Below are 26,141 nucleotides of genomic sequence, written 5' to 3'. Positions count from 1 at the left end.
GGAAATTGACATTAACGAAATTTGTTTTGAGTGCACTATCTCTATATACCATGCAATATGATTTTATACCAAGGCATGTGTAATGACCCGCCTTGTCGCTACGATATCACCACTCTAATATGCGATAAATTTCAATTTTTTTAAATGAAAACTTCCCTTAATTTGCTTATGAAAATAAAAGTAAATTTTTTTTGTCTCGACATACATTCACCAAACAACACACCATTACTTAAGTGAATATATATATATATATATATATATATATATAGGAATAGAAGCTTCATTCATGTCATACATATAATGGAAATTAATTATGTTCATACATATAATAAAAATCTGAAATTTACATCTTTAGTTCAACAAAAGGAATCATGAACTAGCTATGGAGGAGTTGATTAACAAAACACAACTCTCTCCTAACATAATCCCAACGACATCACGTCGGCTTGGCGACTCCTCAACATAATCCCATTCCTGCACCCTACTGTTGTCATTCTGCTCCCACGAACAAGGTTCACGATCATCACAGGTATCACACGATACAAAATTGCAAGGGTGAGTTCATTATAAAAAGAACCAATGCTAAATCCAAATAATCACAATTAGCAAGAAAACATAGGCAAACATCATGAGCTTACACAATATTCATTATTCAACACCCACCTTCAACAATTATTCATCATCCATATTCAACAATTAGTCATCATCCATCCATGGATCCAATCAATACTACTCAGAATGATGCATGAACATGACCTCAACTCTTAGATGCAATGTGGTACGTACCATCAACCAAGGAAATAGTCTAAGCGTGTCCACACGACACCTCACTTAGGGAAACCATGCAGTAATTGTCGAGGCCACCCAGTCGTGCACCATAATCCCCCCCCCCCCTCGGTGATTAGCTTGGGCCACAAGGGAGTTCCCTACCAGGTGACGCACCCCCTAGTACAAAGTACATACTGTCATAGTTTATACTATTTCTCGTGTCATATGAGGCATGAACCATGGGTGTCATCAAGTACCTGACCATGGATGAATTAAAGATCTTAAGCATCCCCTCAGAAATGCTTAAACTCTTTAACCATTCTATTTTTCCCCACAAGGGACATCCAACAAGGTCAGCGCACCCCCCCCCATGAACATACACAACATACAACATATGAACATGGGCATCGTCAAGTACATGACCATGGATGAATTAAAGCTCCTAAGCATCCCCTCAGAGATGCTTAAATTCTTTAGCCACTCTAGTTTCCCACACAAGGGACATCTGACAAGGTCATTGCACCCCCCACGAACATACACAACATCCAACGTATGAAACATGGGCGTCATCAAGTACATGACCATGGATGAATTAAAGCTCCTAACCATCCCCTCAGAGATGCTTAAATTCTTTAACCACTCTGGTTCCCCACACAAGGGACATCCGACATGGTCACAACACCCCCTCATGAACATACAAAACATGCACATCTCAATGCATTTCGAACATCATCAGCATTCCATTTCAATATCATTCTCAACATAACATCATCTCATCTCAATGACGTTATCAACAACAACAACAACCTCATTTCATATTCACATAATCATCAATAATAACATCAATTCATGTTGACATGATCTTCATTAGCAACGTCATCTCAAATCAATATCATCATAAATATCAACATCACCACATATCAATTAAAGTCATCAATAGCAACATCAACAGTAAGCCGCATTCCGCATATACATATTTCTTTCACGCTCGAGATTCACACTCCCCAAGTCTTCAAACAACACAAGTCAAATAAAGACAATAATTTCATTCATCAACAATAAATATATCACATCTCATTCGTCAAAAACATAGTTTTTCTTGAAAACCAGCATGCACATCAATAACAATTATATCACATCCCATTAGTTAAAAAAACGTTGTTTTCTATAAAGGAAAATCAGCATGCAACAGAGACAGACATATATTCTCATAGCTAGGTTCCCTGACCTTAATTATGGTGTTAAAATGGTAACTTTTATAATAAACTCCCCTCACGTATCGTGATCTCCCCGTCGGTTCCTCTTTGCATCACTTAGAGGCCTTTCTTTTGTTCACGCTTGTCGATCCAATGCAAGTCTCTACTACGCCAAAATGAAGGAAATTACTATAGATTTCAGAAATAAGGTTAAAAACAATATTTTGAGTCAAATACTCATGTCACTACATGAAAAGGCTAAGGGCGTTTCAGATTCTACAAAAGGAACAACATTTTGAAATTCCAATCATGTCAATGTGACCGGGATTCAGTGAAGATCACAAAAATAACATCCATTTCAGAAAAAGATAACGTTTACAAAGTCTCTTTCTCTAGGGTTTTCCAAAGGACACGTAAAACATACAATGGTGGTTCCAGAGTCAGAAAAGATGCAAAGACAAGTTGAAACTAACAAGGAACAAACGTAGAATCACAGTTACCTCAAAGAAAACCATGAAGGTTAGATTGGGCTTCGTTCTCTACCGAAATCGCGAGACAAGCTTGGAAGATTCCGCTCCGATTGAAGGGTTCCTCTCGGTGTGGGGTTTCAGCGGGGAACAATGACGGTCCGTGGTGGCCATCGGTGGTTGTGGGTGGTGGAGAAGAATCTTGAGATGTTGGGGAAGGGTTTTGGAAGAAAGAAGGAGAAAAGAATGATTGTTTTCCAAGGCTACACGAAAAATAACGTTTGCAACACGCGAGTGCTTTTGCTCTCGGGAAAAGAAACGTCTCGAACACACCAGAAGTCATATCGCAGATCTCAACGGTCGGATCGTGGAATGCTATCCTGTGAACCTCCAGACCAAATTTCAAGAAGATCCAACGGTTAACAAATACAGGAGGGCATTTTTACCGAGAGAGCTTCAGGCAGCTTCCTTGAGAAGCTTTCTCGTGAGGCTTCCTTGAGAAGCTAGAGTTTTAACTAACCACACCTCTCTAATAACTAAATTCACCTCCTTGAAATAAAACATGGATAAAACAACACAACAAATAAAATCAGGCATCAATCATAATAACTAATAATATTTCAGGGTGCTACAGTATGTGTGTGATAAATTGAATCAAACATATAGGACTTTCCTCTAGGGAGATTCTAAATCCTCAAGGAAAGTTCACTGGAAGGTTTGGAGTTCTTTGTGTAAATCGAAAGAGAAAGGAGGTTTGGGATTGAGGCAAGTTAGGGATATTAATGACTCTTTTATGATGAAAGTGGCTTAGAACCTCTGTAATAAACCTAGCTGGATGCTTGTGGGTTCAGGTGGTTCGGTCAAAATATGGTTGGGGGAAGGAGTTATGCCCATAGTGGAGAAAAAAAGAGCAGGCTCAAATTTGTGGAATGTTGTGAAACATGTGTGGAACTGTATTCTTTTGAACTGTGAGATGATGGGGGCCGGTGATATGAGGTGGAAGAATTCTATTGATGAAGTGTTTTATATTAAGAGGTCTTACTCATTAATTGCAAAAGTTGATGTCTCAACTTATATCCCCTTATTCAAATTTTTATGGAAGTGAAATGGGTTTGAGCGTGTGTGTGCTCACCTTTGGAAGGTTACAAATGAAACCTTAACTACGAATGAAGAGAGATGGCGAAGGGGTTTCACTGATAGTTGGAGTTGTCCAATGTGTGAGATTGAAAAGGAGTCAAATTTTCATTGCTTGAGAAATTGTAAGGAGGCAATAACAATATGGCTAGAAGTCAACCTTTTTTTATCTAACAACTTTTTTCAGGTACTATTCATCAATAGATGTCAACAAACTAAGAGAGCATGATTCGTTTCCTCTAAATTGGCCTTTGACGTTTGGCTTCATTATTGATTTCCTTTGGTAGCACAGGAATGCTAAAGTGTTCAAAGATCAAAAGTGGAGCAAGGAGGATATTATGGCCTAGTTACATAAGATGGAGCTGGCTTGGAATCATGTTACCAATAACCGAAAGGGAATTATCAAGAATAGATCCAACAATGTTCAAGTTAATAAATTCATTTGGAGTCCATCCTAAGAAAATCAATTCACTCTCAATTGTGATGGTGCTAGATCTTGAGCAAATGCAATTATATCGTGTGGTGGTGTTCTCAGAAATGATGTAGGTGATTTTATGATGGGCTTTAGTTGTAACCTGAGAGCGGGTTCAATTCTTCTATCAGAGTTATGGGCCATCTTCCATAACATTCAACTTGCTAGAGAATAACAAATTTTGCAAGTAGGATGTCAATCTGACTCAGCAAAATCCTTACATCTTATACTTGGTGGGTGCAATGAAAATCATGTTTGTTTTCAAATCTGTTGAGCTATAAAAAGCAGCATTGAGCCTCCAATGGTGGTGTCTTTCAAGCATATTTTCAAAGAATGTAATGCATTAGCTAATGCCTTTGCTAAACATGCTCTCGGTTTTCCATATGGGATGGTTTTTTTTTCGTGTAAGCCCTAGTTTTGCTCTCCCTATTTTGCTGGCGGAGAAATCAATAATAGGAAGGGTATAATTGTGTTTTTTTGGATTGTTAAGCCCTTGTAAGTCAACAAAAAAAAATACTTTGTTACATAGGGTCATCACCACCAGTAATTTCATTGTGATTGCAACTCATAGCCACCACTGTAATACGTTCTCCATATCCCATGTTGCGGAGTTCAATTGTGATGATAACTGATAATGGATGGGGTTTGGAACAAGGTTGAAGGCACAATGCGATAGTTCACTTTCACTTTGGTACATATGAGGGCAAAATGTGAAAAAATAAGAAACAACACTAAAGTTTGATGATATTGAATTAATGATAAAGGATCTTGCAACAAATGAGTGGTATGAGTGTGTGAATTAACAATCAACATGATTCAAATTTGTTTGGTTGTAATAGGGCAATATTGTAATCATCGGAAAGAGAATAAAAGTCAAAGAAAGGAAGAAAAATATTCAATCTAATTTGTGATTGAATTGTCATTAATTGTTATTTTTGTTATATAATTTTTTAATTAATTATTCTCAACACGATATGATAGAAAATGATTAAGTTAAATTTTATATATTTAAAAATACATATAAATGTCACACACACACACACATATATATATATATAACATATTTAAAATATAAATTTATTGATAATAAAAATATAAATTAAAATATTCAATAATTCAAATCCTTTAATTTCAAATTTAAAAAAATAATTCTAATTAATGAGTGAATTAATTATGATTTTAATATGTATCTTTAAATTTGAATTTCATTATGAAATTGAATGGTAAAAAAGTATTTTTTTTAAATCTTTGACGGATAATTAATTAAAATTTTAATAAATTAATTTACATCCTGATTTATAACATGCAATAAATTAAAATTATTTATTTGGGGAATTTATTGTGTAAAATTAAAAGAGAGTACCTTTATCCAAGCAGATGTGAGAATAGGCCAGGTTAGGCTTTAAAAGGCCTGAACCTAACCTACGATGAAATTTTGAGGCTTGAGCCTAGTCTATAGCCTATCAAAGATTTTTATTTTGGCTCGGTCTGACCTTTTTAAAAGCCTAGTTTGGCCTGATAGCCTTTTTAAAAGTCTTTGATAGGAAAAAGGAAACATTCAGGAATAGGGAAAACCAATAAAATAATAAGGAATATAAAGGGGCATATGACTCACACCTAAATTGTAATTAAAGTCTTACTTGATGATAGGAATGAAAGTTATGGAGCAGTAATGTGTAATCAAAGTCTACTAGTTTCAAAAAAATAATTAATTGTACCCAAAAAATAATATAAGTATATATATATAGGCTGACCTATCAGGCTTATAAGGCTTTTTAATAAGCCTAAGCATGATATATTTAATTTAATAGACTTTTAAAAAAGCCTGAGCCTAACCTTTTAATTAAATAGGCCAGTTCATGTCAGACTTTACATAGGCCAGGTCGTAGGCCCCTGTAGGCCAGCCTGACCTATTCCCACCCCTATATCCAAGTAAGAGTCTTTAAGTACTAAGTAGTCCCCTTAACTGACTACTAAATATGAAGCCTTGTTAAGTTTAAGTACAATAAGTATTTATAAATATATTAAAAAAATATTCAATTTTAATTAATTGGGTTGATTCATAAACTTTTGTGAATTTACTTTACATATTCTTGAAAAATACGTCTATATAAATGAAACTAAAACTATTTGAACATATATTAATATTTATATTTATTTTCTAATTTTAAAGAATATTTCCAATTATTTTCACATATATATTTTAAATATATAGGTATATATACAAACTTAAAACATATTAAACTTGTAATAATATAAAATTAAATTTATTTTTCCACAATAAATTAACACTTGTGCATGACATAATATATTGCATATATAATTTTTTATATAGAAGTGAAATAAATAAAACTAACCATATAATCATATATAGATGATAAAAGTTTACGAAGGTCAATGATTTTTTTATTTAAAAAATACCTATGACTTGATTGGTTTTAATCTTAACTATTTAATACTTAAAAAAAATCTTAACTATTTAAAATAAGATCTTATAACCCCTATGGAGAAAATTTTTAAAAGTCCCATTAAATATGCTCCTATGGAGAAAATTTTTAAAAGTAAAAGGGTAAAACAAAATGTTTTTTTTTAATTGGGAGGCGTTTTTTTTATCAAATAATAATTAAATTTTTTTAAGAGTTCTTATTTATCATTCAATTAATTATTTTTCGTCAAATCAATGTATTTTAAAATAAAGGATAAAATAATTTATTCTAATGTGGTTTCATACGTAAAGATTGAATTCAGACCTTGATCAAGAGAAATATATAGTTAACTACTTGTGTCAATAGCTCTCTCCTCTCTCGCTGATCCCGCCCCCACCCCAAAGTAATTCCCCTTTACCCTTCATTATGTAATTGAACAAAACTTTACCATTAGTTAGAGAATAATAATACCGATAATGAAAAAAAAAAAAGATGGGTGAAGAACATTGAACATTCCTCTGCTTCTCTAATAGTTGACTCCCCTCACTCACATTGGGCGCAACTTCATTCGACAACGCCTCTCCGATGCAGCAAGCAGAAGAGCACCTCGACGTTCTCACCAAAACCGGCCTCAAAACCGGCGTGTCCAAGCCCAGGTAATAAATAATCAATCCCAAACTCGCCAATCGCTAATATTCACTATCACTTCCTCAAACTTGCGTGTGCGTGCGGTGTGCGTAGCAATAATAATAGCAACAACAATAACGCTTGCGTGTGCGTTCAGGGGAGACGTGCATCGCGATGGCGACTACCACCGCGCCGTCCACGTTTGGATATTCGCGGAGAGCACGCGGGAACTTCTCCTCCAACGGCGCGCCTCGTGCAAGGACTCGTGGCCCGATCTCTGGGATATTTCTAGTGCCGGCCACATTTCCGCTGGTGATTCGTCCCTCACCTCTGCTAGGTATTGCTGCATTGTGAAATTACTGTTTCGCTTTGTGTGTGTGTGTGTGTGTGTGTGTGTGTGTGTGTTTGTTTGTTTTCAGATTGTTTCGTGTTTTGAACATTTGGATAAAAATGGTCAAAATAGAATTTGATTGTTGCTTTTTCTTTAACTTTTTCCTGTATGCATTTCGGAGAATAGAGAATCAAGTGAAAACAGAAAATGTTTTTTGTTTTTCAAACCAAAGGATTCCTAATGTTGGGAGGACTAGTCAATTTGGTGTTTTGATGTGACGAAAAAATTGGTTTAGTTGTTTGGTCTTTAACTGATAATTTAGTTCCTGACTTTTGGCGTGTTTGGATTTGTGAATGGCTATTGCATGTGCTCTCGTTCAATTGAAGCAACTCTTTATTGCTTTTGTGTCGTTTATGTGATTTGGCATATGCAATAAGGAAATTTAGTTTGTGACTAAATAGTTTTGAGGCGTGAGTGATAGGAGTTAGGACCAAATTGAGTGATGGTACCAAACTAAATTGACCGTGGGTTACTACTAGATTTGTTTATCTAGTAATACGTTGAAGATCAAATTGACTGCTGGTGCCATTCTTAGGAACCAAATTGAGCTTTAGTAATGTCAAGAATCGAATTGATTATCGGTGCCAATGTTAGGGACTGAATTGATGTTTTGCTCCAAATTGACTTGTTTGGCTTAAATTTTTTTAGAAGAGACATATATTGTTTTTCCAAAAGCTTTTTCGAGAAGTTAGGTTAAAATATATTGTTAAAGTAAATTGATCCAAATGCATCGGGCTTTAAGTGTTGATTACATCTGATATCCATTTTGCTTCAGAAATTATACATATCTTCTTTAGTTTGATATTTACAAGGGGAAATAGTGTAGGCATGTTGCATAGGGTATTGGAAGAAGGGTGTTGGGGTTAAGAAAGGATTATGAGTGTAATTTTCTAAATATGAGGTGTTTGGGGTGTTTTTAATGAGTGCTGAACTTATGGGAGGTCAGTGAAATTACTCTCTATATTTTTAAATTTGAAAGCACAATTATTCAGAATGTTAGCAGAAAAAGTTGCTTTACTAATCAAGTCTGTAGTGTTGTTGTGCGTCTGACTTTTTCAGGAGGGAGCTTGAAGAAGAGTTGGGTATAACCCTTCCTAAGGATGCATTTGAATTGATATTTGTTTTCCTCCAAGAGTGGTAAGTAGTCTATGGTGTATTTCTGTATTTTGTCAAAAATATTAAGGGCATGCTTTTTATTTTCATTTAATATTTTTAATTATTTTTGTAACTATAATTGCATAAATGCTATCACATTGCTTTTATTCTGATTTCTATTTCCAAAGTTTCCTTTTTTTCTTTTACTGTTTACTTCACACAAATTTGAAAATTTAATGTAAACAAGGTGACATTTTTATCATTATTTTCTATAACTATTATAAAGGGAATAGCCCCATATGGTGTCATCTTTCCTCTGGACGTTTTTACCCCTCAACTATTATAAACCACTAAAACATTTTATTTTAACTTCCAACAACAGTTACATGTTTCAAAACAAGTTACATCCAACTACATATACAGATAATTTCCAAGTCCAGGCCCAGAGTGCCGTTTTTGCACTAATATCATTATAATGAAAACATATGAACTGAAAATTAATAGTGAAAAAACAAAGTAAACACCCTCTAATTTTTCTTTCAAGGTTTGTTAAGGGGTTTGTATAGACTATGGGGTGTCTTCCTCAAATGAAGGAGACTGCCAAGTCGATTTGTGTTTCTTTTTCATTTTATTATGTGCTTATAGGATGTTTATCTTCAACTAATGCAGTTCTCTCCTTATTTATCTGTGGACTAGCTGATGTTATCTTTAAATATGAAATGCAGTGTCATAAATGATGGAAAATACATAAATAATGAATATAATGATGTGTATCTGGTAACAACACTTGATCCAATACCTCTGGAAGCCTTTGTACTTCAGGTAAGGATGTGTAAGTTGAATTCAAATTGGACTTATTGGATCTCATTGACATAGCACATCATCTTTATTCGATTATGGGGATAGCATTTATGGCTTTTCATTATTGACTAATTTAGCTTGTTTTACATGTGCTAGAACTCAGTATGAAGGTATTACATTTGTGATAATTGTATATTATTTTATAATTTAATTTTAATTAAAGTTTATGTTTAGTAATTAGTGATTTGAGGCTTATTATTGAATTTAAATATTGAGAAGTTGAGTGCTTTTGGTCATTTTTTCTTGGTCCTTATTCTTGTGCTACATATCGTTGATTGTAGTTATTTTGTTTTGAGTGTTTCTTTTAAATTAATTCTTTCGCACATGGGAATTACTTTGAAATATCTGGTGACAGGAATGATAGGCCTACTATAAGTAAACTTCATAAAATTTAGTCCAAAAACATTATTTGTAACATCAATAACATAAATGCCTAATATCATTTGTTTGAGTTCAAACAATTTTAACATGTCTAGAAGAATTATACAATAGACGTTCAGAGTCATGCGATTTCATTGTTTATATTACGTTACACTTCTATTTTATTATCTGCTATATTCATTGAATTCCGTTAGATGAATTGGTTCATTATAGTTCGCTGGGTGGTAGTAGTCTGCAAGACAATAATGGGTTGACAATATGTAATATTTATTTCCAGGATTGTAGATAAATGACTGTTATTTGATGTGCTAATCTAATCCCATTCCTTTCATGCCTATCCTTTAGTCTTCTAGGTGCATGCATGATTTGTATTATAAACTTTCCTGATCTGTTGTGACGGGATCTTTTTACATTGGCAGGAAACTGAGGTTTCTGCTGTTAAATATATCTCTTATGAAGAGTATAAAAGGTTACTGGCCAAAGAAGATTCAGGCTATGTCCCTTATGATGTTAATGGACAATATGGTCAACTCTTTGATATAATTGAAAAGAGGTATGTTATTATTTAAATTATGATCAATTCTTTGATATAATTGAAAAGAGGTATATTATTATTTAAATTACGTTCAAGTGTTCAACTATTTTGATATAATCCAAAAGAGGTATACTATTATTTTTTGTGAAGCCAAACCTCTTTCATTTTGCAATAACTCTTGAAAATAATAACATTATTCTGGTTTGTTTCTATCCATATGAAGGTGTTAGTGAGGAGTGTGTGATATTTGTTGTGCAAGTGTTGGTGTTGGAGACGTGTTTGACACTTAGACACCTCATGCAAGAGCAGTGTCGTACTTCATAGCTTAGAAGCTGGTATGGTAGGGAGAGGCACGTGCTTAGATGTTGGTTTGACAAGGTGAAGAGTGGCCATTACAAGTATGGATATTTCTCTCCAAATATACCAAAAACAGCAAAGACCAAACGTGTACACAAAATTCAGACATTGTCATCTTCTGAATCCTTTTATGTAAACCAAGAAAACATCCTCTAATGTGAAGGGGCAAACCAAATATTCATCCAACAAACCAACTGTTATAGAATTTAGGTGGGAAAGAGAAAGAAACAGAAAAACAGAGAAAGAAAGAGGGAAAGAGAGAAGAAACAGAATAGAGAGGATAGAAGGAAAGAGAAGAGAAACAGAGAGGTCAAGGAAATGTGCACTGCACCCTGTGATTATCATTCAGTCTGTCTAAAATACAACAGACCTGCCTTATTTATAGACAGCTACCTAACAGCCATAAAATAAGAGAGGCTGGCTGAAAGTAACTAACTGACATCCTTTTCTTTTTATATTTACATATCACCAACCATCTCATGCCAAACGAAAAATTGCAACCCAGTATGTAGGAATAAGTGTGTCATTGTTTCCGTTCCGATCCAAACAGAAACTGTATGGATTTACTTTTAGGTGCAGTTTTCCTACAATCACATAGCTGTCTTAGAACTCAACATTCTTTAACTCTTCGTATATTTATTTATGACTATGTATTCTCCGAAGGACAACTACATGATATGTAAAACAGATATTTGTTATTATATACTTATTTTGGTAATCATTACATTTACATATTTGTTGAAGGTACAAGGAAAATACTGTAGCCCGCAGTTTGACTCTACAGAAGCAAATAAGTCGTTATGCTCCTATTTCCCTCAGTGCTGAGGTTGTTGTAATTTTTATTTTCATTTGTTTTTGGTTCATATATTGTATTGAACTGGATCTATCTACTGTTTAGCTTTGTTTTTTTGCTCCCTCAGTGCATGTCGCTAAAGTATGTTAGTTCTATCATATCACATCACTTCCCTCCTTGAATGTGAATGCATCTTATTTTATGTCTAATATTAAATTGGTTTGACATAATGGGGCCTTAGTGTATGGAAAAAGACTAACTGTGATGTCTTTATATGGTGTAATAAATACTTGCATGTTTTGGTGTATTGCAAAGGTAATTCTGTCAGCTAGTGTTTCTCTGTCATTTTTTAATTTTTGGCATGGGATCCAATCACGTATTTGAGAATGAACTTTGATCTCACAAAAGATATTGTCTAAATTTGACAGTTTGCCAAATGGGGATTGAACCTGGCACTTAATCTTTGAGCTGACTAAAAAACCTGGCAATGTGCCATTTTTTTCTCATGGTAGAGAATATTCTGAGACTTATCTTTCTTGAACCATTTGACTGCATTTTGTTTTTTCTTGGCAACATGATCTTGATACTGGGGGGTAAAATCTATAGGAACTGGAATGTTAACAGAATTTGTACCCAGCTATTGGTTCCCTCTGGGACTGACCTTAGTCTGATGTTGGAACCATGTGGCTGGTAGTCTAACTATTTGTACTGATAGTACCGCTGGTACTGATTATATATATAATATAATTTATTTTTGCCGATAAAAAAAAATGATCTTGATACTGAATGGTAAGGGGAATTCTGCATTACAATGTGCACAGAAATCCCCATAACAAAGCATTAGCAGAAATGGGTACAGTATCAATTAACAAATGTTTTATTGATTTATAGGAAAAATGAAGAATGTAATATATTAACATTACGTGTATTTGCATGGAGATTATGATACTAGCAAATAATTCTATGTTGCTTTTACATCAGTGTGATTAACTATGAGGATTTTGGATGATTTTTTTTGTTGCAAATAAATTAATTAGAAGTGTCATTTTTGAACATTCAAGGTTGTGATATGATATCATGATTGGTTGTCAGTTTATTATTCCTTGGACTATCAATAACATATTTCTCCTAAAATTTGTGGTCCCTTTTAACCTTATAATAAGTTTAATGTTTCATTCTGGCAGTTGACAGGGCTTACAGATTCAGACAAAGAGGCTCTAGTTTTTGTTGTCAAGGCTGCAAATGTTATGGATGAAATTTTTTATCTGCAGGTTGTGTTTTTTTTTTTTTTTTTTTGATCAGCTGCAGGTTGTGTTTAATTGTTTAATATCCATTAATAGCTGTGTTTGTATGAATTTGTCTTTTTTTTTTTATCGGCAAATGTTACTTGTTAGTTTTTGGTGTTTGTATGAATTTGTTTGTACACCTTATCTGCATTTATTTTATGTTATATGTTTAATATGCATGCTCATATGAAGCTATGGAATTTAATGGTAATTTTGACTTTTAACTTTTATACATGCAAATAATTTCATATGCATGTAATTATGTGTCATGTAGCATGCTTGATACCTAGATTTTGATAATGATATTATGATATTTGACGGGCAATTTATTTCTTGCTCCAAAAAATATTCTAATTGTTTTAAACTGTGATTTGTAGAGTAGAACTAGGAAGATGGATATGTGTAAATCAAAGTGTGCATTGCTAATGTTTGTCTATTTATTTCCCTATCAGGCATGGTACAGTAATCCATCTCTTAGAGATTGGTTGAAGGAGCATGCTGATACATCAGAGTTTAATAAGTTGAAATGGTCATATTATCAGATTAACAAGAGCCCGTGGTATGTGTTTTGTTGGCAATGTAATCTACCAATTGAATGGTGTATATAATAGATAGATAGGCAGACTTTGGTATTTTTTATGCCAGAGAATTAGCCTGGTCTAAGGCCAAATATCCTAAAACTTAGCTCATTTGCTTACTTTAGTATTATGTTTCTCTCTAGAATTTGTTTTCTTAATCCAAGGGGCCCTTTTTACAATCCAATATTTGTTGGCACTTGAAATCGCTAGGACCAAATGCCAGATGGTGTTCTTGACAGATACACGAACATCCCATCAGCCTTAAATACTGCAAATTTTTTTAATATGATACACAGTAGAATGGTAGAGCCTACTTATTTTAAAATGACCCTGTTATGTCCAGATCTGTTATATAATTATAATCTATTAATTGTTGGCAGGTCTAGCCTTGATGAAGACGAGGCATTTTTGTCGACTGCAGATTCAGCAATAAGGTTGCTTTCTAAAGCAACTAGGATAGTGAAAGATTGGAAGGGTTTGGAATACAGAGCAGCATTTCCCTTGCTTAAACCTGCTGGCGCTAATTTCTACCCTCCAGACATGGACAAAATGGTACCATTATGTCAAGCATATGCTATATTGTTTGCAAATTTGAAAAATGATAAAGCTATTATCTTGCAGGAGTTTGAATTATGGAAGGACAGTCTAGAAAAGCATGAACAGAAGGAAGCAACAGGCTTTTTCAGTGTTATTAAAAGGCACAGTGAATTTATTTTAGATTCTCATCTGTCTGATAACAAAACAGGTTCTCATGATCTCTATATAGTTCCTTACTCCGAAGAGTACAAGTCTCTTCTTGCAAAAGCCTCTGATTTATTGCATAAAGCTGGAGACATTAGCGACTCACCGGGGTATGCTGTTTTTCATCCATGTTTTCATTATTAAGCAGCCATTGTCTTACTTCATGTTAAATACTACTTACAAATGCTGATTAACTCATTCTTTCCGGTTTAGTTTGAAGAGGCTGCTACATAGCAAGGCTGATGCTTTCCTTTCAAATGATTATTATGACTCAGATATAGCCTGGATGGAATTGGTTAGTCATATTCTGTATTTTATTTTTGTGCTACAGCCATTATTAAGTTGTAGGCAAGTTGGCGAGATTTGTTGTGAATACTGAATATATCTAGTTACTCTCATGTATCAAAATAACTCCATTATTTTGATATTCTATATCAAAAAACTGATTCTGTATTGTTAGCTTCACTAATGTAAACCAGAAATTTTGTTCAAAGCATGCTAATTTTTATAATGGTTCTACTTTTCTTAGTCATGCACATAGACATGGACATGCTACTCTACTTTTATGGTATTTTGATGATAGTTGGTTTATTCCTTGCTTATTTCTTTCGTCTCCTGTATAGCATTTAGTTCATAAGTTAAATCTGTTTCCTGTGCAAAATAAAAGAGAAAACATCATGATTGTTTTCTCTTAACTGCCTCTAGCTGACTAAATTCAAAGAATTATATTTAAGATTATAATTTTATTTTTGATCTGATCAAGTATTATTGATGTTATATTGTTTTGCCAAATTGTTTATATTGTGATACATTTTTATATCATGAAATTATTGCTTACATTCTATTATTTTCCGTGCAGGACTCTAAGTTAGATGTCACTATTGGTCCGTATGAAACTTATGAGGATAAACTTTTTGGATATAAGGTAAGTCTTAACAATGAGGCTTTGTACAGCTTATACAATTAAAGTTCTATGATATGATTTTTTCATATTGGAATGGTTCATACTTCTCAAATTTATAGCATATTCTATGAGAAATTATATAACCTCTGAAAATAATAGCTGAATATGCAGCTGAACCATTTAAAAGTGGACACCTGTCAACTAAAAAAATTATAAAATATTAATTAATAAATTTTAATTTTCTAGACTTTTTTTCAACTTCTTTGACTTTTTGATCCACAAGCATAATAACAATTGAACTGTCTCACAATTAAAAAAAAAGGAAAAAACACATCAAATATAATAGTAACTAAAAGTTATCAAATTTCATAACAATTATATATAATATATATCTAAATATGTTTATAATATAATGTAAGTTAATAATAAATAACGTTAATAATTAGATATACAATCTTTTAAAGAGAATTAGATATATAGATAGATAAATGAGACTTATAATTTCCAAACTACCCCTTCCATTAACTCAGATTCCCAGCCCCCTATGGTTAACCAAACTTAAAACATTGTCACCATAACCTAAATCGCAGCCCCTTCAAAGTGGAGACCCAAACGACCACTATTGAAGCTTCATTACTCCCACCAACTCTCATAACACCTGAAAAGAACCCTTTTGTGATCTACCCCTTTGCACTCAACCTCTGAAACGGAGATGAATTTCCTTAAAATTCTCTTTGGGTTGAGGAACTGGTTGAGGGTTTGAATGGGCTGAAGATGCCACCAAAGACTTAGTGGAGGAGGTTTCAGAAAGGGCCCTGGGATTTGTAGGCACGGTGGAGAAGTCATCATTGGAGATGATGCAGCCGATGGGACGAGGGAGTGGAAGCAGCGTGAAACATGTGCCATGAGAGAAGAGATGAAGGGTTGAGAGAGTCTGTTTGTGTATGCAGCACAGCATGGTTGAAGGGATTGCTGTGAAGGATGAGTGGTTGCTGCACAGCATCATGATGATTGAAGGTTCAGCCATGGTGTGCTGTGAAGGTAAGCAAGGACATGGTTGAAGCCACCATCAGTTGTAAAGGAAACGGCAACAATGGAAGCATAGTATATTTGTTTTGTGTGTTCTCAATGAGAAGGTGTAGGGGCAACTTTGGAAAGAGCTTATATTTTAAAACATTAAATTAAATAAATATTTTACAGTAAGATTTTAAAATTATTTGACAAGTGTCAATTTTTAACAAGTTCAGAGGGTTATTTGCCTTGCAACTTTCAGAGGATATAGCAATGCTCTATAACTATTGAATGAAATAGTTCGACAATGGACATAAAAATAATTATATTTTCATTTATTTGATATCAAATTTAGATCTGGAGATCAGTGTCATCGTATGGTTTATCGTAGACCCAAATCTATTCATTACCAAGAATGCCAGTATTTACCGTCAGATTTTATAATGGACACACATTGAGGTACTCCTGCATAATTTGAGATTGACTGGATGAGTTTGTTGAGGGAAGATTGTAGGACAACTGTATCTAAAATATCTTTCAAAGACCCTTCTCATTATTCCATATATGCCATATATTAAAATAGTAACACTGGTCAGGATAATATAAGCATCCAAAAGATTAAGTTTGTAAAGTTGCTTTGCTGAAAGCATAAAGTAACTTTGACCAGCCAGAGGTTAATGGACCAATTTCTGGTGCAATTAAGGTTGAAGCTTATCTGTGAAATCATCTAATGTTCTGGGTTGAATCTCTAAATAATTTTGCACTGTCATGAATAAGCAAACATAAATCCATTCCAGTCTAAATTCACTGGAAACTTGCTAGCATTATCCTACTTGAAAAGGCATATGATGCCATCTTTGACTTGTGAATCAGTATTAGTAATTGTGTTACAATTCTTTTAGGCTACCTTTGAAGCATATATTGGAATCAGAGATGACGAAGCAACAGCTCAATTGAAACTCTTTGGTGATAATCTGCTGGTACTATGCCTCAAGCATTCCATTGTGAATAATTTTTGTAGTTTTTCTTTTTATTTTCTCTTAATTTAGTGGAATTGGCATCTCAAATAAATCTGCATCTTAAGCTTCTGGAGCAAAATCTCCCAATGGACAGTGCATACAAATCAGAAGATGTGAATGCAGCACCTATCCGTGTTATTCAGCTTCTATATAATGCAGGGGTGAGTGTTAGGAATATTTGAATATTGAGTGTGAATTTGTTTCTCTCTCTCTGTCTCTACACCCCTGCCCCCCCCCCCCCACACCCCCCCACACACACAAATGTAGGGGGGATATGGATGATTTTTTGTTGAGGGCTTACCCACTCTGTGCTAAGTTGCAAACAGCTTTGGTAATGTCAATGTATATCACAGTGCTTGATATATATTTGATTACCTTAGCAGGTTGTGTGGACAGTGAGGTTGGGATGTTAATACGAAAGTACCTCTGGTACTTTTTTTAATATTATAATCATAGTTTTGTTGATAAAAAAAACACACACAGTCACAAATATATATGTATGAGGAGGGATCAAGTTACTCCAAGAGTAACTCTAAAAAGTTACTCTCTGTTCTCATCGTTTATTTTATTTTAATGTTACAGTCAAAGATTATATATAGATGCTTCTGACTTCTATTGTAATTGTCCAGTTTCTGTTCAATTTTGAACTAACCTGCTGTCCAAAATAGTGGTAAAAAACATGATTTAACGGACAAACAGTACAGTCCATGACTTCTGGCTTAGTTATTATGGTGGACACAATTTTCCATATGTTCTTCCTAATAAAATTCACAAGGGATTGCAATGCAGTACTTTATGCTTAAAACTATCCAACCGGAAATTTTACATTGATGAATTATTTCAGGATGTCAAGGGACCACAAACTCTTGCTTTCAATCTTCCAAATGATGAGCGTATTGTAAAAGACCGGGGATCATCAATGGTCATGCTTAAGAATGTTTCAGAGGCTAAGTAATGTTTCTGACCCTAAAATTTCTGGTTTGTTCAAGTTACGACTTTCAATTGTGAATGGGTCTCTTCCATTTTTTATTTTCCTAAATGGATATTTTATGAACCTGTCAATTCTTACCAGGTTCAAGCATATTCTTCTTCCTATAGCTGCTGCCTGTGTTGCAAATGACCAACAAGAACATGTAGATTTTGAATCATTCTTTACACATACAATTTGTCATGAATGCTGCCATGGAATTGGACCACATACCATAACACTTCCAAATGGCCAAAAGTCTACTGTCAGATTGGTCAGTTCCACAATATACTTCACTCGAGAAATTTCTTTGATTGCTAAAACTTTTGCAGTTAACTTAATGTCAGTATGGATGTTAAATTCGTTGCCATTATTATTATTATTATTATTACTACTACTACTAAAAGTTACTGTTTTTTTTTTTTGAACGGCCAAAATTATAATATATTAATTAGAGAATAAAAGATACATAGTACCAGAGGTACTACAACAAACCACAGGAGGTAGGGTCTCCTGAGTCAGAAAGCAATTAAAAGTATCTAACATCCCAACAAAAACAGTACATCCCATCCCAACATGACAAACACTACTTAAAAGCTACAGCCATAGCTGAAGACCATTGGTGAAAAGGAACAGTAAAATCCTTTTCCCACCCCCTCATCCAGGACCAAGAGAGGAAAATTGTATTATCCACCAGCTTGGAGATGACAAAAGGATGATTGTTGAAGATAATGTCGTTTCTAAGCTTCCATATTGATGTTGTAGCTGCTATCCACCAGATTTTCCACCTTCTGTTAGTGTCCTTCAATCCTGACATGGAATAATGCTGGATGAAATTATCCATAGGCCTCCAATGGAGCACTCTAGGTTCCTTTACCCATGAGCTGAATTCCCACCATAGAGGCATAACTTTATGGCACAAGAAGAATAAGTGGGAGGCAGATTCAGCTTTGTTTTGACAAAAGGGGCACAAATCATTTTCAATGGTAACATGCCTCCTAATTAAATTATCCTTAGTGGGCAATCTGTCCCATAGAAGTCTCCAAGCAAAGACTAGGGCTCTAGGAGGGATTTTGATGTTCCATAGGTGATGGAAACCAAGACATTGATCTTCATGAAGATGATCAGCTTTGATATAAAGATATGTAGAATTAGTAGAGAAAATTCCTTTAGGGTCAGCTCCCCACACCCAAGAGTCTTTCAAAATTGTAGATGGCCTAATTGCAGCAGTTTGATCAATAAACTCTGAGGCTCTTCCCATTTCATTATCAAACAGATTGCGCTTCCAAGAAAAGCTCCATTCCCACCCAGATTCACGAAGGGATCCCATGGTTGCCACTGTCTGAAGTTTCTGAGATGAGAGTTGGTATAATTCCGGACTAAAAGTTACTGTTGAAATGTATAGTGGTTTATAGGTGATAGACCCCGTACACAAGAGGAGGAGCCAAGTGAAGCCTTAGCCCATCACCATCCCACTGTGGGCCCTAAGGTGTGGTACGTTTATTCTAGAAGAAAGAAGAATGTTGCCAATACAAATGACAGTTAGAACCAAGCTGACGTGGAGAGAAGAGATTGGCTGGATGCAAGAGCTACTCACCTTTTTCCTTAATAAGAGGAGCAGTATGTACTGGGGAATATCATCTTTGGATCATTGAAAAGTTGTTAGTAATGATTAGGCCGGTGTCACCTGGCCTACGGAGCTGAGCTCTGGTTGTTCCCTGTTTGTAATACTCTTTTACCAAATCATAAATAAAGCTCTTATACAATTTCATCATCTTTTTTCTATAATATTACTGTTTGATTAAGTTGGTTCCTAACAATTTGGTCTGACTTGCCGGATTCGACGAGACGAAAACCAGTGAATGCCACCCAAACAAAATCAACTTACCATAATACGACGAATGGACGAACGAATCGCTGCGTTAGAAGGAGAAATCACCGGAATTAAGGCCTCCTTGTCGACGTTGGAGCAAGGTCAAGCAACTCTCATAGCCATGTTTGAGAGGAGCTTAGGCAAGAAGAAGGAAGGTGACGTCGTGTTGATCGAAGGAACCCAGGAGTCTGGATCGGGAAAGGAAACGAATCTCCAAACAGGAGCGTCGAAGGCGGGCCCGAGTAACGACGAGGCGTTATTGGAGTTTCGACAAGCCGTTAAAAAAGTCGAGCTACCCATGTTCGACGGTGGAGATCCGACGGGATGGATTTCTCGCGCAGAGGTTTATTTCCGGGTACAAAGAACGAGGTCAGATGTGAAGGTTTGTCTAGCTCAACTGTGTATGGAAGGAGCGACCATACATTTCTTCAACTCGTTAATCAACGATGAGGAAGAACTGACATGGGAGCAATTGAAAGAGGCGTTACTTGAGAGATATGGAGGACACGGTGACGGGGATATCTATGAGCAGTTGACGGAGTTATGACAGAAGGGAAGTGTGGATAATTATATCACGGAGTTTGAGTATCTCACGGCTCAAATCCCTAAATTACCAGAGAAGCAATTTCAAGGCTACTTTCTGCATGGATTAAAGGAGGAGATAAAAGGGAAGGTACGAAGCATGTCAGTCATGGGGAATCTATCCCGTGCAAAACTTTTACAGGTGGCAAGAGCGGTAGAGAGGGAGACGGTGCGTGATGGGTCGGGTTTTGCCAGATCTAGCAAACCGGGTCAAGGGTCAAGCAGATTTGGGTCGGTTGGGCCCAATAAGGGAGGAGCCTCAGATTGGGTATTAGTAAAGGGGGGTAAGGAAGCAGTAACCAAGCCAACTGGGCCTGGGCCACGTAATGAAAGATTGGGTCAGGGAGACAGACGAAGTGGGCCACGAGATCGGGGCTTCACCCACCTTTCTTACAATGAAATTATGGAAAGAAGGAGGAAGAATCAATGTTTCAAATGTGCGGGCCCTTTTAGTTCGATACACCAATGCCCTGATAAGCATTTGAGGTTGCTGATTACCGACGATGGCGGAGGAGAGGAGAGCGAGTTGTTGGCCGTGGAGGTAGAGGAAGGAGAAGAGGAGATTGAAGGGGAGATGAGCTTGATGAGTTTCCACCAACTCAGTCAAGCGCAACAAATTAAGCCACAGTCAATCAAGTTGAAGGGTACCATCCATGAGGTACCAGTAGTGATTTTAATTGATAGTGGTGCGACCCACAATTTTATTTCACAACAATTAGCCAAGAAAATGAATTTGGTCACCACGAACACATCACCTCTAAACATCAGGTTAGGTGATGGGTCTTGTTCCAAAACTACAGGGGCGTGTTAAAAATTGGAGATTGACATAGATGATTTACATGTAGTAGTAGATGTTCAGCTGTTTGAGTTGGGAGGAATGGATGTAGTATTGGGGATATAATGGCTTCGTACTCTGGGTGATATGATAATCAATTGGAAACAACATACCATGAGTTTTTGGTACAACAAAAGGTGGGTCACTTTACATGGGGTGGATGGTAATATGAAGGGCATGGAGACTTTACAGAGTATTATTAGCAAGCCAAAAAGAAGTCAGGAGGTATGGGGGAGAGAGGTTGGTAGTAAGGTAGATGGTGGATCCTTTCATGCCTTAGAGGTGGAGCAATCAAGGAAATTGGAACACTTGTTGAATTTGTGTGCAGATGTGTTTCAAGAGCCTAAAGGGTTGCCACCTAAAAGGAAGAAAGAACACGTGATTACCTTGAAGGAAGGGGAAGGGCCAGTCAATGTGAGACCATATAGATATCCTCATCATCACAAAAATGAAATTGAGAGACAAGTTAAGGAGATGTTGGAGATAGGAATTATACGACCGAGCACCAGTTCGTTTTCTAGCCCTGTCATACTTGTCAAGAAGAAAGATGGATCATGGAGAATGTGTATAGATTATAGAGCCTTGAACAAAGCTACTATACCGGATAAGTTCCCAATACCGGTGATAGAGGAATTGTTGGATGAGTTACATGGAGCTAAGTTTTTCTCCAAGCTGGACCTAAAATCTGGTTACCACCAGGTAAGGATCAAGGAGGAAGACATACACAAGACAGCTTTTCGTACCCACGAGGGCCATTACGAGTTCATGGTAATGCCTTTTGGATTGATGAATGCCCCTTCAACTTTTCAGAGTTTAATGAATGAAGTGTTCAGACCTTGGTTAAGAAAATTTGTATTAGTTTTCTTTGATGACATATTGGTCTATAGTAATGATTGGCAGACTCATTTACAACACTTAGAGGAAGTGTTGAGACTTTTACAAACACATGGCTTGGTGGCTAATAAAAAGAAGTGTCTATTTGGTCAAATGTCAGTAGAATATTTGGGCCATTTGATTTCTGGAGAAGGAGTAGCTGTGGACCCCAGCAAGGTAATAAGTGTGACAAATTGGCCCACCCCAAAGAATGTGAAGGGAGTGAAAGGGTTCTTAGGGCTCACAGGCTATTACAGAAAGTTCATAAAGGATTATGGGAAAATAGTCAAACCTTTGACTGAACTCACCAAGAAGGATGCTTTTGTATGGAGTGAAGAAGCACAGCTGGCCATGAATAAACTCAAAATTTGTCTTACCTCTGCCCCGGTGCTAGCTTTACCAGATTTTGACAAAGACTTTGTGATTGAGTGTGATGCCTCAAGACATGGAATTGGAGCTATCCTTATGCAAGAAAAGCGACCCATAGCTTACTTCAGTAAGGCTTTGGGAGTTAGGAACCTTACTAAGTCAGCCTACGAGAAGGAGTTAATGGCAGTGGTACTTGCCATACAGCACTGGAGGCCCTACTTGTTGGGAAGAAAATTTATTGTCTCTACGGATCAGAAGAGCTTGAAACAATTGCTCCAACAAAGGGTGGTTACTGCTGAACAACAAAACTGGTCGGCTAAACTATTGGGCTATGATTTTGAGATAGTTTACAAGCCGGGAAATCTTAACAGAGGAGCAGATGCACTTTCAAGGGTGAATGAGGAAGGTGGACTATGTCAGATACACACTAGAATTCAATGGGAAGAGGAAGAGATAGTGAAAAGAGAGGCAGCAACAGATCCTCAACTTCAGCAGATAATAAAAGATTTGCAAATTGATGAAACATCCAGGCCTGGGTACGAATTTAGACAGGGAGTATTATTGTATGAAGGGAGGTTGGTGCTGTCAAAACATTCAACATTAATTCCTAGAATGTTAGAGGAATTTCATACCACTCCTCAAGGTGGGCACTCCGGGTTTTATAGAACATACAGGAGGTTGGCTGCTAACTTGTATTGGATAGGAATGAAGAATACCATCCAAGATTTTGTGAAGGGATGTGATGTGTGTCAGCGACAGAAATACATGGCCAGTTCACCAGGAGGGTTACTTCAACCCTTGCCAATTCCAGACCGTATTTGGGAGGATTTATCCATGGATTTCATAACTGGGTTGCCTAAGTCTAAAGGTTATGAGGCAATCTTAGTGGTGGTCGATAGGTTATCTAAATATGCTCATTTTGTTCCCTTAAAGCATCCGTACACAGCAAGAGTTATTGCAGAGGTGTTTGTCAAGGAGGTGGTGAGATTACATGGAATCCCTCTATCAATTGTGAGTGATAGAGATCCCATATTTATGAGCAATTTTTGGCAAGAGTTGTTCAAGCTTCAGGGGACTAAATTGAAGGTTAGTACTGCTTACCACCCAGAGACAGATGGGCAGACGGAGGTGGTAAATCGTTGCTTAGAAACATATCTGAGATGTTTCATTGCTGATCAACCAAAGACATGGAGTATGTGGATGGCTTGGGCAGAGTATTGGTTCAATACTAGCTTTAATGTTAGCACAGGTAAAACTCCTTATGAAGTAGTATATGGCAGGGTCCCACCTACTCTTACACGTTGGGTACAAGGGGAGATAAGGGTAGAAGCGGTCCAAAGGGAGTTACTCGATCGTGATGAGGCAATAAAGCAGCTTCGGGAACAGTTGTTGAAAGCACAAGACAGAATGAAACAGCTGGCAGACAGAAAAAGGTGTGATAGGAGCTTCGAGGAAGGGGAGTGGGTATTTGTTAAATTAAGGGCTCACCGGCAGCAATCTGTGGTTAGTAGGATTCATGCCAAGCTAGCAGCTAGGTATTTTGGGCCCTATCCCATCATAGCTCGTGTGGGGGCAGTAGCCTATAGACTCAAATTACCTGATGGGTCTCGGGTCCACCCGGTGTTTCATGTATCTTTATTAAAAAAGGCAGTGGGTAATTACCATGAAGAGGACGAATTGCCCGAGTTGGAGGGAGAAGGAGGTGTGTTGATTGAACCTGAAGAAGTACTTGCTAGCAGGATTGTACAAGTGCAAGGTGAAAAAGTGAATCAGGTACTCATAAGGTGGAAAGGACAGATGGTAGATGAAGCTACTTGGGAAGACAAGATTGCTATGAGAAGTCAATTCCCTAATTTCTGCCTTGAGGACAAGGCAGTACTTTCTGGAGGGAGTATTGATAGACCCCGTACACAAGAGGAGGAGCCAAGTGAAGCCTTAGCCCATCACCATCCCACTGTGGGCCCTAAGGTGTGGTACGTTTATTCTAGAAGAAAGAAGAATGTTGCCAATACAAATGACAGTTAGAACCAAGCTGACGTGGAGAGAAGAGATTGGCTGGATGCAAGAGCTACTCACCTTTTTCCTTAATAAGAGGAGCAGTACGTACTGGGGAATATCATCTTTGGATCATTGAAAAGTTGTTAGTAATGATTAGGCCGGTGTCACCTGGCCTACGGAGCTGAGCTCTGGTTGTTCCCTGTTTGTAATACTCTTTTACCAAATCATAAATAAAGCTCTTATACAATTTCATCATCTTTTTTCTATAATATTACTGTTTGATTAAGTTGGTTCCTAACAATAGGCATGCCAAATTGGATTTAGAGGAAACAAAATCTCTAATTATGTTTATCTATTGTAAATTTGTAACTATATAAACCAATCTCCGTTTCAAACTTGCGGTTCCAGCATCTTTATGCCTACTGTTTCTCCTCTATGCCCAAGATGCTTGTGTACGGGCCAAATTTGAGATGATGCAAACTCTAAGCTACTTTGATGACATGAAAAGGACACCTACTTGGAACTACCCATTATCTTCATCGCTGCAAATAATATAACCCTCCTTGCTCCTTAGCAGCTCCAATTATCCTCATAGTGTTACTGACCTGCTAGCAATGATAATCTTGAGTGAATGTGATTGGATCCCAGTTTCTTACATCATTAAATGTTTCAGGGAGAAAAGATATCAAATCTGAGTTTCATCTCTATCACCTTGTGCAACAAAAGACTCAACCTCAAGAGAGAGAATATGTGTAGAGAGAGAAACACTGGGTGGGAGAGAGATAGGTTTAGAGGAAAGAGAGTGAGCCCCAGTGAGGAAACCCGACGGGTCTATGTTGGGAATAGAGGAAAAGCCCAGCAACACTACGCTGTGACAAATTGGAGAGATAACAGGGATATCACATCCTTTTACTTCACTCGTTTCGGAGATGCCATTACAGAAAGGGAGCTATGGTATCACTTCAAGAAGTGGGGGGACGTCAGGGAAATTTTCATACCAAATCGAAGAAAGTACACCGGAAGAAGGTATGGATTTGTCAGATTCAAAGGGATACGAGACACACAATACACGGCAAGGCAGCTGAATAAGATTGTAATAGGTTGACTGAAGCTATATGTCAATATCCCTAAGTATGGATGGGAGCAGTCAAGGAAGGAAGATACAGGCCGTAAACTGCTGAATAAAAAATAAAAGCCTCAAACAGAGGATAATTGTGCCAGACAAGAACACCAGACAAAACCAATCTCCTACCTGGATGCGTTGGACACATACTAACTGGGTACCGAGACATCGAGTGGCCCCCAACAGCCTACCATACAGTCGTGGACCCTCAACTTCCTCGATCCACATTGACATTGGGCCAGAAGACACAAATTGGTTGGAAGATGTGTGGGTAGGGAGATTAAAAAACCCAGCCATGTTCGAGAGATTGGAGTATGAGGTATGGTGGTTGACAGGAATGGACTTAAAACCCAAATATATTGGAGATGATCTAGTTCTACTCTTCGGCCTTATTGATGAAGTTGCATAGCAAATCATGAATGACGGAGTGGACGGAGGCACACCGTTATTTTATTCCATGGAAAGATGGAGCCCGAATG

General features: G+C 36.6%; 1 protein-coding gene and 1 non-coding gene across 3 annotated transcripts in view; both read left to right on the top strand.

The window, feature by feature from the left end:
- Positions 1-5,423: 5,423 nt before the first annotated feature.
- Positions 5,424-5,554, top strand: MIR10430 (microRNA MIR10430). Its single transcript, NR_161718.1, has one exon. It is a non-coding gene; the product is annotated as a microRNA MIR10430 (primary transcript).
- A 1,312-nt stretch (positions 5,555-6,866) lies between these two features.
- Positions 6,867-26,141, top strand: part of LOC100783900 (nudix hydrolase 3) — a 43,169-nt gene continuing 23,894 nt past the window's right edge. Inside the window, exons 1-16 of one of the 2 annotated variants that reach the window (XM_003543291.5) lie at positions 6,870-7,119; positions 7,248-7,427; positions 8,541-8,618; positions 9,302-9,398; positions 10,238-10,371; positions 11,455-11,536; positions 12,688-12,774; positions 13,242-13,348; positions 13,748-13,919; positions 13,989-14,218; positions 14,322-14,403; positions 14,968-15,033; positions 16,926-17,003; positions 17,108-17,203; positions 17,887-17,993; positions 18,115-18,283. In XM_003543291.5, coding sequence (XP_003543339.1) covers positions 7,049-7,119; positions 7,248-7,427; positions 8,541-8,618; positions 9,302-9,398; positions 10,238-10,371; positions 11,455-11,536; positions 12,688-12,774; positions 13,242-13,348; positions 13,748-13,919; positions 13,989-14,218; positions 14,322-14,403; positions 14,968-15,033; positions 16,926-17,003; positions 17,108-17,203; positions 17,887-17,993; positions 18,115-18,283 — 1,836 coding nt within the window. In that variant the 5' untranslated portion in view covers positions 6,870-7,048. Of the gene's footprint in view, positions 7,120-7,247; positions 7,428-8,540; positions 8,619-9,301; positions 9,399-10,237; positions 10,372-11,454; positions 11,537-12,687; positions 12,775-13,241; positions 13,349-13,747; positions 14,219-14,321; positions 14,404-14,967; positions 15,034-16,925; positions 17,004-17,107; positions 17,204-17,886; positions 17,994-18,114; positions 18,284-26,141 lie in introns of both variants that reach the window. The other variant, XM_041008716.1, reaches the window with a different exon arrangement.

Source organism: Glycine max, chromosome 13, assembly GCF_000004515.6.
Source record: "Glycine max cultivar Williams 82 chromosome 13, Glycine_max_v4.0, whole genome shotgun sequence".
Classification (NCBI taxonomy): Eukaryota; Viridiplantae; Streptophyta; class Magnoliopsida; order Fabales; family Fabaceae; genus Glycine; species Glycine max.
Note: the sequence above shows the minus strand (reverse complement) of the source record. Positions and strands in the feature narration are given on the sequence as shown.